Source organism: Trachurus trachurus, assembly GCF_905171665.1.
Source record: "Trachurus trachurus genome assembly, chromosome: 3".
NCBI classification, from domain to species: domain Eukaryota; kingdom Metazoa; phylum Chordata; class Actinopteri; order Carangiformes; family Carangidae; genus Trachurus; species Trachurus trachurus.
Window position 1 is genome coordinate 10,800,475 of NC_139893.1, and position 14,608 is coordinate 10,815,082.

Here is a 14,608-nt window from a genome sequence, read left to right on the forward strand (position 1 = left end):
GGTCAAAGGTCAGTTTCTGTAACGTGTCAGCAGGGCCGGTGTGTCACTCACTCCACCCGCCGCCACCACCGGCTGCCGCTGCTGATAGACACCTCTTGTCCTCCTGCCAACACATCTGAGCCCTTATCTCTGAAAAATGGCCAAGAAGCGGAGGGAAAGACGAGAGACCGAGGGGCTGTTGGCTCAGGAGGAGGTGAAGGCGGCTGTCACCGACTCACAGGAGCTGAAAGGTGGGTTCATCATGTCCAGGCTGTGGAGGCTAACAGCTAGCTCTCTGACCGCTAATCTGAATGGAGAGCAAAGCGGAGGAAAACAAATCGATTAAGCAACAATAGCGTCTTCCTAACGTCGTTTCTGCTTTGAAGCCGGTCAGTGTTAATTGTGAAGACTGAGCTAAAGTGATCATGCGAGCTAAAATTAGCGATTACGACTACTACTTAGCTGTTTTAATAACGTCAAAGCTTATTGAAACGTAACCCTGTAACGTTAGTGTTGAACCGAGCTAAAATACAATTCAAACTGAGGTGATTAAAAGTACAAGGGTCATACATACGATGAGATTAACCGTGAATATTATTAAGACGAGAGCAAAATCTGAAATCTTTGGTAGTCTGACTCTTTGTCAAACAAAGCTCAGAGGTTTTCAGTCATCTGATTGTCTACTGGGGTAAAATGTTGAAATACAACACAACAGTGTCACACACAACGTCTTTTTTTTTCTCGTATATTACTGGTGTTTCTATGTGATTTACTCCTATGGTGCTATGAACCTCTCTTTGGGATGTGTCTTTAATAAAAATCTATCTATCTATCTATCTATCTATCTATCTATCTATCTATCTATCTATCTATCTATCTATCTATCTATCTATCTATCTATCTATCTATCTAATCAACTAAATAGACTGACAGTATCAAAATTAGCCTAAGCAGTGTTTACTTTTTATTTTCTGTTGCATATTTTGTTCCCTATCAGACCATCATAAATTACCAATGTTATTATGCGTTGTATGTAAAATCTTAGTTTGTAAAATTACTTGTCTCAGTTAGGAGCTGCTAATAATATCTGCTCATATCATGTGATCCGATCACAAGTGCACAGCTTTAAGGACAGGTGTGAATATGGTCTTGTAAACACACAGACAGATTTACTGAAAACAACAATGCACACGTGCTGATTTGCATATAGAGGGTGAAGTGAGATCTTAATCCCAGATGTGAATGTGAACTCCTGATCTGATCAATGAAGAACTGATGTTAATATCAGGTCTGAACTAGAGGTCAACCAATAGTGGGTTTATAAAGCAGAATAATTACAGTTGGGAGCCGATAAACTAAGAAGACAAATTAACATTGCTGAATCTAAATTAATAATCACACAACTCAGTTCATTTATAAATAATAGAGTCCACAAGTTTGAAGGTACTGATGGGACATTTTATAAACTGTGACACCGCAGCTTCCCCTTGCCATGTAGTCATCGACATCAGTTATTGCACCAGATCTGCACACAAGAGTTAAGGCCAGAATAACACAGCTGTTACTTTGTGGACTTTATTCATATTTATTGAACATGATAAGGTTTTTGTTAGATGTGATACATGGTTTGAGGGCCAGGATTTCCCCCCTTCCCCCTAGGCCTGTGCCGGGTAGGGCTGGTGTTTCAGTCAGATAAGAGTTGGTGTGCAGTCTGGGGAGTAAGTTATTGCGTGATAACCAGATATAGTACGTAATTACTGTTGCATAATAAGGTTACAACAAAGTGTTATAAATTGTTACACTGTGTACCTGGTGTGTCTCCTCTATGTGCACAGACTCAGATCAGGTCAAGCTGGATTTATTTTTTATTTTTTGGCTGATCCAATCTCTATTGTGGAATCAGGGTTCTCCTTATCATGCTTATACTTTATGAATGAAGTTATCTAAGTAACAAAAAAGGTGCTACCCCGGCCTTACCTCTATGAGTAGCTCTGGTGCAATTACAAAAATGTTGCTGAGCTCTTATTATCTTGCACTGTACACAAAACTCCCAAAGCCCATTTACACATAGATATCTTAGATAGTATGAGGGTTTACTGACTCTAAAAGTGAAAATAGCATTGGTATGGAGATATGTTCATTTGTGCTACGAACATAAAACATTGTTTGTGTCTTTATACAGTATAACAATCATTACCTTATTCTCTATAATTGACTGCATCTGTTGCAGAACTGTTGCATGGGCTTTAAAGCCTCAGAAGTTAACTGGATGTCAATGTAATTTTCTTATATATACTGCAGCTACACTTTGTTTTAGGTCCCATTGAGCAAATCCTTTTCCATAGGGGCTTCTCAGTTGTTCCATCAACAAAATACTACAGTAAGAAAAAAAATCTGTGACAGTGGCTTAATGGGATGACAGGCAAAGGCAATGAAATTTAACTTCGAGAAAGTTATAAAGTTTATTTATGTTTGAGACGGGTACACAATTAACTGACAATTTACTGCATATTGTTATAGTATAGAGTAATTGGAGTGGATCATGAATATGTTTCATTGTCAGTGGCACTTTTATGAATGTGCACTGACTGTGCAATTGCAAATATCTGTGTGGGAATGTTGAGCTGTGCTTATCAGTTAATCAGTTGTAGTTACTGTTAATTTGTAATCTGCCTCTGGCTTCTTGGTTCATCTCTCAGCTTTATCTCTGACATGCTGTGGTTGGTTTAAAAAACAAAGTAAATCACCAAAAAGGTAATTTTTTGTGGCCTCACAACATCTAACTTGTGAAATGAGATATTATCTTTTCTTTATGGTGTTTATTCAAAGCCTGGTTAAGAGTCTGTCTCATGGGGGAGACTCAGTTCCCTGCAGGGGCTTCAACAAATGATGCAAAAGTCACGAGCAAATTACACTCCACGGCTCCATGGTAGCTCGTTTGTTTGGTTTTATAATAGTTATTCTCCTTCCCCACAGAGGCTCAACATAATGTCGGGGGCTCAGCGCGCATGTCTCTCCTCATCCTGTTTTCTATCTTCGCCTGCTCGGCGTCAGTCATGTACCTGGTCTACAGGAACTTCCCAGAGCTTCCAGAGTAAGTTCCCTCTTGGATGGTTGAACTTGATTAAATACGAGGGGTGACTTCCAGTTACAGTGATATTTACACATGGCATGATGATTTTAATGGTTTTCTTGTGATATCTCTAAACATTTATTTTCACTAAAAACAAATGAAGAAGCGCTTATTGGATCTGAAGGAATGACTGAATCAATCCTCATCCTCGTGTTGTTGTTGGTTTTCCTGCCATGATTAGCAAAATCAATCCAGTGCCGCTGAATCGTACAATCTTGCATTGGACAAAAAAACAGTCACATAACACACACATTTGGAAGACAATACTATAAATGTATTGTTTATAAAACATACAGCTCACCCTGACTTTATACTTTATACATATGCAGTTCAGTCTCTCTACTCACACACCTTATGAACTGACCATAAACCACAGCAGCTCAAACAGTATTGTGCATTGTAATGAAATGGTTTATGTGACTGTATGATTGAATATTATAATGTTTTTCTTTCAGTGATGAAATGGAGAAAATCAAGATCCCTAAAGACATGGATGATGCCAAAGCTTTGGGAACCGTGTTGTCCAAGTACAAAGACACCTACTACACCCAAGTCTTGGTGGCCTACTTTGCAACATATATTTTGTATCCTTGGAGAAAACACATGCAGCTTTCGGAAAAATATATCTCATCATCTATTGAGTGTTGTCAGAACGCATCAGCCTTTAAAAGCAGTCGCTGCGACCGTTTGCTGCAGCAATTTAGTTAATTTAATTTGCTGTAGACTGAGGTTCACAACTTCTGATCATTTCCAGGCCCCCAAAAAATTGATAATCATTGTGATCTTTGGATGTCATGATGAACAGCACTAACAACAGCTCCTTTCAGTTGTTTCCTTGAGTCCTAACCCTCCTCCACTGGCCAGTTCTTATATAAGCATCACCATGTTCGGGCACTCAAAACCTGTCCAGCAGCTTCTCCCCCAGCTGAACCAACGTCAGATAGATGTAATCTCAGTCATTTTATTTTCACCAGTGTCAAGAGTGTAGCGTCTGAAGCCTCCGAGTCATAAGTCATGTTGTATGTTACATAAAGAAGTGCGTGTGAGTGTTGGGTGCTAAACAGGCCAGAACTATTTTCATCTCTTCTATTCATTTTTCATGTGTCATCTACACTTTCAAATCAGGCTAAAGCATTTAGAGGAACACATTTTGATGTTTTTATTATTGCAGTTCCTTTATTTGAGGTAACACGAGGAGGCGTGCTTTTGAAATAATTGTATGTTTTTTTTGAACCCGTTTACCTTGACGCTTTGGTCAGCCTCCAGACGTTTGCGATCCCTGGATCAATCTTCCTCAGCATCCTGTCTGGCTATCTCTACCCTTTCCCCTTGGCTCTCTTCTTAGTCTGTTTGGTGAGTAATTAAAGTATAAAATGTGTGATTGAAAACAAATGTTATAGTGTATGATATGTTAGGATTTAAATATATAATCTATCTTTTGGAAAGCTGAATCAAGCCTCTTAAATAAATACATTTCAGTGAAGTCATTATTGAGAAAAATTGAAAAAAAGAAAGTAATGAAAATTAAACAATGGATCTGTAGGTTGTCCTTTGTTTTTAAGGAAAATTCCTTGGATCCTTTGATTTTTAATGTTGGTAAAAACCCAGGGAAGAAGTTCTTATTCTGTGATCTGTGTCAAACAGAAAGACACTGAGGCATGACGTGTTTGCTGCAACGTCCAGGAAGGGCAGTGGTTAATGTGTGACAACACCAAAGCCTTCAGCCTCTTTTCTGAAATGACTTGCTCAACGAAACACTACACTGCTACTAAAAGTTAATCATTGGTGGAAGAGGGAGAGCACGGTTCGTTTTAGTGGGCTTTTATGTTTTCAGTTCAGTATAACAATCATTTGCCGAGGAACCTGTCCATACGTGTGCATGCAAATGGAAATGTTGCTTCAATCCTATTGATGTTGTCGCTTTGTCTTTCTTATTGTGTGTTTTTGTCTGTTGACAGTGCTCTGGCCTGGGTGCCTCCTTCTGCTATATGCTGTCATATCTGGTGGGCAGACCCATGGTTTATAAATATCTCACAGAGAGAGCACAGAAATGGTCCCAGCAGGTAAGAGCTTCAACAATAAACTGAAGGTGTATTGATAGAAGCAGTTTCGATTTTTCAGGATTTATCGAGACTGTGAGAGCTGGTTATGCAGTTTATTGTGTACCTGTCTCTGCAAGTCAGATGAGTTTAGAAAGCAGAAATTAGTTTAATCAAAAACCAGTGTAAGTACCAGGGATGCAAACAGCGCGCCGAAAAGCGAAACTCGCTTTTTTCATGACCAATTAGGTGACTTGTGTGAATCGTTCAGATCCGAAGAGTTTTTGTTTTTGAGTTGAGGGGGGGGGTCTCAGCGTCTCAGCGTCTCAGCTGGGGTCAGTAAAATGTTTTTCTAACAGGCTGACAGTGACAATCACGTGAAACTGAGGCAAACTCATTCATGGTCTCTGATTATACTGGTAACAGCCTTCCACCTCCAATGTAGACGCGACGTGCGCGCTCGTTACCCAAAGCGGCGCGTATCCGCGTGCAGTCGGTGCGACGGCGCCGCCGTTTTTCCCCCCGTGCATGTCCGTTGCTGTGTCAGGCAGGTGTCTCCCACGGAGCTCTGCCCCGTTTCAGAGGTGAAGGAAAGACGTCGCCTCCGCGATGTAGGATGTGTTCAATTAAAGTGAAACTAACACATTTTATAGGCCTATATGTCCATTACACACTGAATGGGATGTTAAATCCCATGTCTTTATTTCTTCAGTTTATTTTAATAGTAATCAGGGATGCAAACAGCGCGCCGAAAAGCGAAACTCGCTTTTTTCATGACCAATTAGGTGACTTGTGTGAATCGTTCAGATCCGAAGAGTTTTTGTTTTAGCGTCTCAGCGTCTCAGCTGGGGGGGGGGGGGGGGGGGGTCTCAGCTGGGGTCAGTAAAATGTTTTTCTAACAGGCTGACAGTGACAATCACGTGAAACTGAGGCGAACTCATTCATGGTTGTCTCTGGTTATAGCACATTATATAGGCCTATATGTCCATTACACACTTTTAGGCCTTAAAATGTCTTAAATTTGTTGAATTATTGTGTTCAAGACTTAAATAAGACAGCTCTTAAATTTTCGTATGCCCACCATGGGCGAGCATTTCGCTCGCATTTGCCCCTTAAAAAAAAAAACATGTGTGAACCAGGAAAATCACAAAAAGAAAGAGCACAACCTGCGATTGGTCAAAAACTACAAATCCCACAATCCTCTGGCCTCAACAATAACAGTAGTTAGTGTAAGTAAGGGAGAGTGGAGCTGTCGGTGAAAAGAGGAAACAACGCCACGTCTGGTCCTGTTCTATGTTGTTCGTTCACACCGTCACCGTTTATTCGTTACGTCCGCGGCAGTGGCGTAGCCAGAAAAAAGACATTGGGTGTGCACCTGCAAAGACTGGGTGTGCCAAATTTAGGCCCCGTCCAGACGAACCCGTTTTTTTCGAATCCGGATAAATACTTTGTCGGATCGGCCTCGCGTCCACACGGATCCGGCGTTTTCAGGGGGTGAAAACGGTATTTTTTGAAAACGGGTCCCAGAGTGGGAAAATTTGAAAACGCCGCCCCAGCGTATCCGTCTGGACGGCCAATACGGACTTTTTCAGAAACGATGATGTAATGCCCCCCGCCGCTCTACCTGTAACCTGAGACACACACACACACCGCTGCAGCAGCTGCTGCACACAGACAGTCTATGCACGTAACGTAACAACAACAACGGCCGACTAACGTCGCGTCGCTCAGACGCTGCGGCTGAATCGCGCCTGTTTAATCATCACTGATCATCATATTTACTCTGACACGACTCCATGTCAACATTTAATCCCATGTTTGAGTTTGAATACAGCGGGGGACTTCTTCTTCTATTGAATTACAGCGGGGACTTCCCGTCTTCTTCAGCTGTTTTTTAAGTGTTTATGTGTGGCAGGCAGCGCTGCAGCGACACACACACTCCACACACACGCCTGCAGTATGCAGGTACTACAGCGTTTTGGGTCGTTTTCACTGGATCAGTGTGGACGCAGATATTTCTGAAAACGATGCCGTGTTTACGGAGATTTTTTTCAAAACGATTAAGAAAAAGATCGGATTCAGTGAAGCCGCGTTTTCGTGTGGATGGGGCCTTATTTTCAACAAACTGAGCGTTACACCTCCATAAATATTCAAAAGAATTCCAACATTATATGTTGTGTGCGTTCTCATCAGTAATAACAAACCATGTGTTATTCGCTCTCAACAAGCCATAGGCCTTTAACTAGCATCAGACACAGACTGCACATAATGTAACAGTGGCATCATGGCAAGCCTGTATGATCATACTTATCTTCTAATCTATATGCAACGCTGAGTAAAACAAAAACTACTTAGTAACTGCTCTTATAGTCAACAGTACAACAGGTCAAAACATTCACACATATGACGTGCTCAAATAAATAAATAACAAAGTCATAAAAGAACACACTTTTGCGTGTCTGGTTAGCGCACACACAATAGGTGATCTACTAAGAGTAACACGCTAAATGACAACACGCGCAAACCACAGTATTTAAATGAGGGTTTTGCGCGTAATCGTTTCCGCCATGGAGAGTGTGGACAGAGAGCTGGATGGATACAAACGCAGAATAAAAATTTGATCCGACGCATTAATAGAGAGAGGGACAAATAAACATATTGTGGAGCTGCAGCATAAGAAACGTGGGAGATTATCTATGAGAAAGTAAAAATGTGGTTGGTAGAACAAGAAGAGATGAAGTGAAGAGAAGATGGGGAGATATAGGCCTATGCGGCAAAGAACAAAAGAAGATTTTAGTTTGTAATCAAACCTCAGCAAACGAGGGAGAGCTGCTCTGATCAGTGTTGAGCAGCAGCTGAGCAGGTAACTGACCTGAGACCTGCTGTCATTCATTGAGCTGGAGCTGCGCGCTATGGCACAGAGCTCAGGTGGGACACTCAGGCCACTCGGGTCTAAACGCCCTGACCAGATGGATCACGGACGGAGTGAAGGCAGCGGTGACGTCCCAGTCCCGGTCCCAGAGCTGAGCAGCCAGGTACTGGAGAGGGAGGAGAGGAGAGGAGCGCACTGGACGAGAGAGGTGCGGCGTGCGTAACGGCGCTTAAATGACTTTGATCGCATGATCAACAAAGCTATTTAACCATCTGAACACAACTACTGGGCTTATCATTCATCACATATGATTATGTAACAGCTTGGCCTGATGCTTTTATATCGCAAAGCAGAAGAGGACAACTATATCGCTGCTTACCTGTGCGCACTGCGCAGCTCTCAATTTAAAGGGCAAGACGGCGTGGCCTGGCCTTGAACTCGTTAATTATTCCATTAGTCCAGTTTCTCCGCAACGCATCACCTGACGGCAATTTTTACAAATTTATTAACTGATCGATAACATGTTAGTAGCTATAGACTATAAGAAAAACAAAAAATGCATCAAATTTTTGGGTGTGCCAGCTTCCTCTGTGGGTGGCACTGGCACACCCTGGCACACCCGTGGCTACGCCAGTGGTCCGCGGTGTAAAAGGCCGTGACGCAAAGACGCGATTAGGCGCGAGACGCGGTAGACGCGACTTTTTTTTTTTGCGACGCAATACACGCGATTCTTTTATGGCGACGGGACCCTCGCGTCTTCGTCTATTTCATCGTGTTTGGTGGGAAGACCCAAAGGGGCTTCCCACTCAAACACGAGGAACGCTTTTTTTTCGCGCGAGCTTTTACGCGCAACCAAACGCGAGATACGCGAGATACGCGAATTAGCGCTCGTTTTCACTCGTTTCAAAAAAAAAAATTCACTACAACAATTTTTTTTTTTTTCTTCTTTTTCAAAGGAGGTTAAATCGAAAGCAACTGGACTTAGTTATTTACTTATTATAACTAAGTCCAGTTGCTTTCGATTTAACCTCCTTTGAAAAAAAAAGTCTAGGAAGACGTTTCACCTCTCATCCAAGAGGCTTCATCAGTTCATGTAGCATCTGACCAGGCTGGGACTGGTCCAACTATCTGGTGTGGAGACTCAGTATAAGTCCAGTTGCTTTCGATTTAACCTCCTTTGAAATACTATGACCTGGACAAATGAGAATATGCACAGGCCTACAACAACATTTCTGCTCTCATCAACCATGGTTGAGGTCACAACGCTGCGCTGTAGCTGCTCTGGAAGTCCGAGACGTCTGAGGCCAAACGCCGCCCCTTCTGGGGGGCGCTCGTTACCCAAAGCGGCGCGTATCCGCGTGCATTCGGTGCGACGGCGCCGCCGTTTTCCCCCCCGTGCATGTCCGTTGCTGTGTCAGGCAGGTGTCTCCCACGGAGCTCTGCCCCGTTTCAGAGGTGAAGGAGAGACGTCGCCTCCGCGATGTAGAATGTGTTCAATTAAAGTGAAACTAACACATTATATCGGCCTATATGTCCATTACACACTGAATGGGATGTTAAATCCCATGTCTTTATTTCTTCAGTTTATTTTAATAGTAATAATTATGACTAACATTCAGTGAAGACCTAAAAATCAGTATCTCCAAAATTGAAATATTGCAATGGTTTTTATTTTTTTAAAGCATTTTTAATATAGAAATGTTGGCCTTCTGAAAACTGTCCATCTATATGCACTCAATACTTGGTTGGGGTTGAACTACTGGAAATGGACTTTTCTGTGATATTGTTAATGGTGAGCCCCCCCCCCCCCCCCCCCCCCCCCCCCCCCCCCCGCCAGACAATTCCTCTCTTTTTTGGTCCTGACCCGTTTGCATCCCTGAGTAATAATTATGACTAACATTCAGTGAAGACCTAAAATTCAGTATCTCCAAAATTGAAATATTGCAATGGTTTTTATTTTTTTAAAGCATTTTTAATATAGAAATGTTGGCCTTCTGAAAACTATGTCCATCTACTGTATATGCACTCAATACTTGGTTGGGGTTGAACTACTGGAAATTGACTTTTCTGTGATATTGTTAATGGTGAGCCTTGCTTTGAATATCCTGCCCGCTCGATAACGACCAATCAAATTCGTTTTCCTTACTCAGGTAAACTCGTGTTGCAGCTCGTGACAACTCGGCGCGACAAACAGGACAAACGGCCATTTCTGTACACCTTTAAATAAAGGATTGAATTGAATTGAATTGAATATAACTGACTTAAATCACTATAATTACAAGTACTGGGCTGCAGCTAGTGATTATAATTTTCTTAATTACCTGATCAATCATTTTGTCTGTAAAATAGTAGATGAATCCAATATGATGTTGTCACATTACTTGTTTTATTCTGCTGTACAGCACCGCCACTGATAACCAACTCAGAAATAACAGTAAAACCGATCATTATACATTTTTACAAAGATTTCCATCTTAAGAAATATTTCCTTTTTTTTTCAGGTTGACAAACATAGAGATCATTTAATTAATTACATCATCTTCCTGAGGATAACCCCCTTCCTCCCCAACTGGTTCATCAACATCACCTCGCCTGTCATCAACGTGCCTTTAGGGGTTTTCTTCATAGGTACCTTCCTTGGTAAGATTGTGTGTCCCTTTTTTTTTTTAGTTGATTTCATTTTAATATTGTTTATTGCCACTTATTCACCTGTATTCAACCTGTTTGATCGACAGGAGTGGCACCACCATCCTTCGTAGCGATCAACGCTGGCACGACACTGTACAAACTGACCACAGCGGGCGAGGCCGTGTCCTGGAACTCGCTGGCCGTGCTCGGCGTCCTGGCCGTGCTCTCCATTTTGCCCGTCTGCTTCCAGAAGAAGCTGCAACAGAAACTAGAGTAGAACACTGTAAACACCTCAGAACCTCATCTGCTGATCGATCCCATCGTCCCCTTCCCTCGGCTCAGGAACGTGCAGCTGTCGCTCAAGTTGCCGCTGGGGCTGGTGTGGTGCCGGTGGGAGAAAACCTCCGACCACCGGTACATTTAACACTCATTGACCTCAGAATGCATGCAGTGGTGGGTTGTTCCTGATGTTAAGTAAAGTATAAACTGGCTGCTGCTTGCACACGTTTTTTGTTTTGTTTTGTTTTGTTTCTGTGAACTACTATCTTGTTGATTGTGGCACATGTTGTAAATACGAGAAATTGTGTTTTTTTTTTTCTGTTTTAGTAAATTACATCTCATCATATGATCCTTGGCAGACGGTGAAAGGTGCTTCTTGTAGGATGTTAAAGTAAAATACATTATTCTGATACTTGCATTGAAAAAATGCAGCTACCAGTTGTTTCGTATGGCCTACTTTTCCTGAGGAAAACACTCCAGCCTGTGTTTTCTTCCTAGAAAATCAATGTCATCAGTCCCTCCCTCAGGCTGTTGCCAGCATCTGTTTTTTCCTCTTCAGCAGTAGCTTTTCAATTACCACATCCTATTTCTAGCACCTTTTTTTAGATTCACCACCCTATTTTATATTTATTATAACATGCCTGTGTCTAATTTTAACCTAATGAACCGCACCACCACAGCAATAATAGTTTCACAACTGTTAAAAGTGTGTGTCTGTTTTTTTTTTTCAAGTCAGTCAGTTTTGATACCTGGTGCTTTGCCTTGGCAGATGTGTGCAGTGAGGAAAAGATGAAGCTGCAGGGAAGGAAAATGCAGTGACAGATCTTAGTAAGTGTTACTTTTGCTGACATGTGGGTGGGTCCCTATGTTCTTCTTTGAAAGGTGCCTGGATCCACTGCCCCCCCTTTTTTGTTTCAGCCATTGCTCCTCATATAAGTAGCCTAAAGCAGCTTTTTTGCTACTGTAACATGTACAGAAAGAGCTAAGCTGATGCAGAATGCCAAACATGAACCTTTGCCCAATTCAGATTGGTATTTTTAATGAAGAGGCGAGTAATGTCAACACAACTCACTCGTGTGTGTGTGTGTGTGTGTGGTAAGATCTAGAACAGATTCATGTTGATCTGTAAATTTGAGTTGCATGGGCTCTCAGGTTTTCCATGTAGTGATAATAATATACACACTTGTAGGTGTGTACTTAGATTATGTTTGTCTTCGCCCCATGATATTGTTCACCAGTATAGAACTGGACATGTCCACGCTGGGGATGATGCACCAGTGTCTTCAATAAGACTGTCGAGAGCCTGTGAGGTGTCCAAGCCTCACTGTGCTTCCACTGCTTCCACTCTTCACCATGAGAAACCTAATATGTTGCCTGATGTGTTTGTTTGTGTTCTTTAAATGGTTTTGAATGGCTAATTCTGTCCTGTGCGATGAAGCTTATTGATTTTCTTTTTTCATGTAGATGTTGTTAGTGTTTTTTTTTTTTTTTTCCTTGTATACCGAGGTAACTTAATGATGCTGCCTACAAACTTTCTGGACGGTCACCAGAGACTTTGCTGCAGTGAATGCACATGGACGTAACAGATCTCATGACTCTTTTCTTCAGTCTCTTAAAATTTCTAAAGTTAGTTTGGTGCAGTTTGAGATTTCCTGTTTTTACTTTAATGTCTTAATACTCGTCAGACATACGTACTGCTGTTAAGTTTAGTAACCTCTCATACCCAAATTTGAAACGTCATCATAACCATCAATTTATGTAAAAATTGAGCTCTATGAGGGAACCAGTGTCTTTGGCTTGTTTTTATGGTTCTTACTGGTTTATGAGAGCTGCGTTTGTACACCTGAACTTCACCGTTGTCTGGGAAAATGCACCGTTAAAGTGGCCCAAAAATGGTTTTCTTCATATTTAAGTAGAAGGTAGATGATCATCCTAAATCCTCTGTAAAGATGATAGAAAAAAAGAAAGAAATCTATCAGCTAAAATAATAAATCCTAAACCTACTCTTGACATATTCAAATTAGAGAAGTTATCGGTGTTTGTTTATCCTATAAAAATGTTATAAGGTCATTTTTGTGTCACCCTCTGTTAACATTTCAAAGGGCAGTATTATTTTGTACTGAGCAGTGATGTATTGCAGTATGAAGTGTTTACAGATTGCACATTTCTGTCCTATCTAATCAAAATTTTTTTTTTTTTTTTTTAATATTTATTGAATCATTAAAATTATCTTTACAGAACATTATTGTATCCTGAGAATTATCTGTTAAAAGCACATTAATCAGGCTGCAGGGAACTATCAACCTGGTATTAAATCACAAAATCCAATTATAGCTGATAAAAGATTTTTTTTTTTTTTTTAACTTGGGAGTTCCCTGCATGAAATTCATGGATAGATTTCACTTCTTTTGCTTCTTTTGCTTTTTAGGATCACAGAACAAGCAGCAAACCTCTGACGCATTAACAAAAAGTAACATCTGTTACAGTGCCACCTGGTGTTGATGTTGGAACTTGAGTATGAATTGAAATGAAAAAACTTCACTGATATGAACATTCAATGCTAAACTAGTTTGTGTCCATTGAGGAAACACATCAGCAATTAAATGTACCAAGAATACACCTGGAGTGATGATTGTAATGAAACAATCAGAGCTAAAAAAAAAAAAAAAAAAAATACAACATTAAAGCAGCTTAAAAAAATTACTTCTCAGTAAGCTGTGTTGTACGAGCAATCAGAATCAGGATAAATGAAATGGAAATAAAAGAAGCAATCTCATGATAATCTAGTCCATATTTGACAACTGATGCAAACAGATAACATAAAGGCATCTGCATAATGATAACCAATAAGAGATTATATTTGTTTGGTAAAATGTTAATCAGAGCATTTCCGGTCAGAGTATGATAGTATTTTATCATCTTCAACATGTACAGGCCTAATGTAAAGGTTATAATGGTGACCTGTAAAGTCACATCTCACATGCATTTAAAATGTACTATTATACCTGATATGTCATTTACTTATCAAGTATATCATTTATATCATTTACATAAAGAAGTGGGGAAGGAAAATTGATGTATTATTAATAATGCAAATAATATCTGTGACTGTACACTGTACCAAAATGTAACAGTGTTATTACTACAATTTAAATCTTTTACAAAGCATTTGAAACTGTCATCACTGTCAATCAAAGTGTATTCTTTATTGTATGAAGAGCATGTATCTGTACAACATTTCAGATCAGGTTTGTTCGCCAGGTACAAAAGAAGAGACAAATAGATTGAAACATGTAATAGATCTTTTTTTACAGACAATTTCACAGTGAAGTAAAAAAGTAAATAATAAAATGAATGATAGTTAAACATGCTGTGTTTTTATGTTAGTTCACTGTCATGACTCACTGGGACACATACAACAAATGCAGTCACTGTTGATGTTGTTGAATGATGAAAAGTCTTTCCATCAGAGAAACAACATCCTATCATATTTTAATAGCTTTTAATTAGTTAATTAAACAATTTTGAAACCTTTTTAACTGAAACGTTTTTTGTTTGTTTTATTTAGCTCAGCCTTCAATATCAGTCTGAACAACGTCCGGCCCCATTAGACAGTTAAAGCCTCTGGTTCCCTGGACCAGGTCTGAATGAGCAGCTTATCTCTCTGTGCAGGTGTTG

At 40.5% G+C, this 14,608-nt stretch overlaps 1 protein-coding gene across 1 annotated transcript; it reads left to right on the plus strand.

The window, feature by feature from the left end:
- Window positions 1-31: 31 nt before the first annotated feature.
- On the plus strand, window positions 32-14,234 carry tmem41b (transmembrane protein 41B). Its single transcript, XM_084000217.1, has 7 exons — window positions 32-230; window positions 2,956-3,073; window positions 3,568-3,696; window positions 4,372-4,465; window positions 5,071-5,175; window positions 10,525-10,663; window positions 10,759-14,234. The coding sequence occupies exons 1-7, from the start codon at window positions 137-139 to the stop codon at window positions 10,926-10,928; spliced, it is 849 nt and encodes a 282-aa protein (XP_083856343.1). The 5' UTR covers window positions 32-136; the 3' UTR covers window positions 10,929-14,234.
- Window positions 14,235-14,608: the final 374 nt, after the last annotated feature.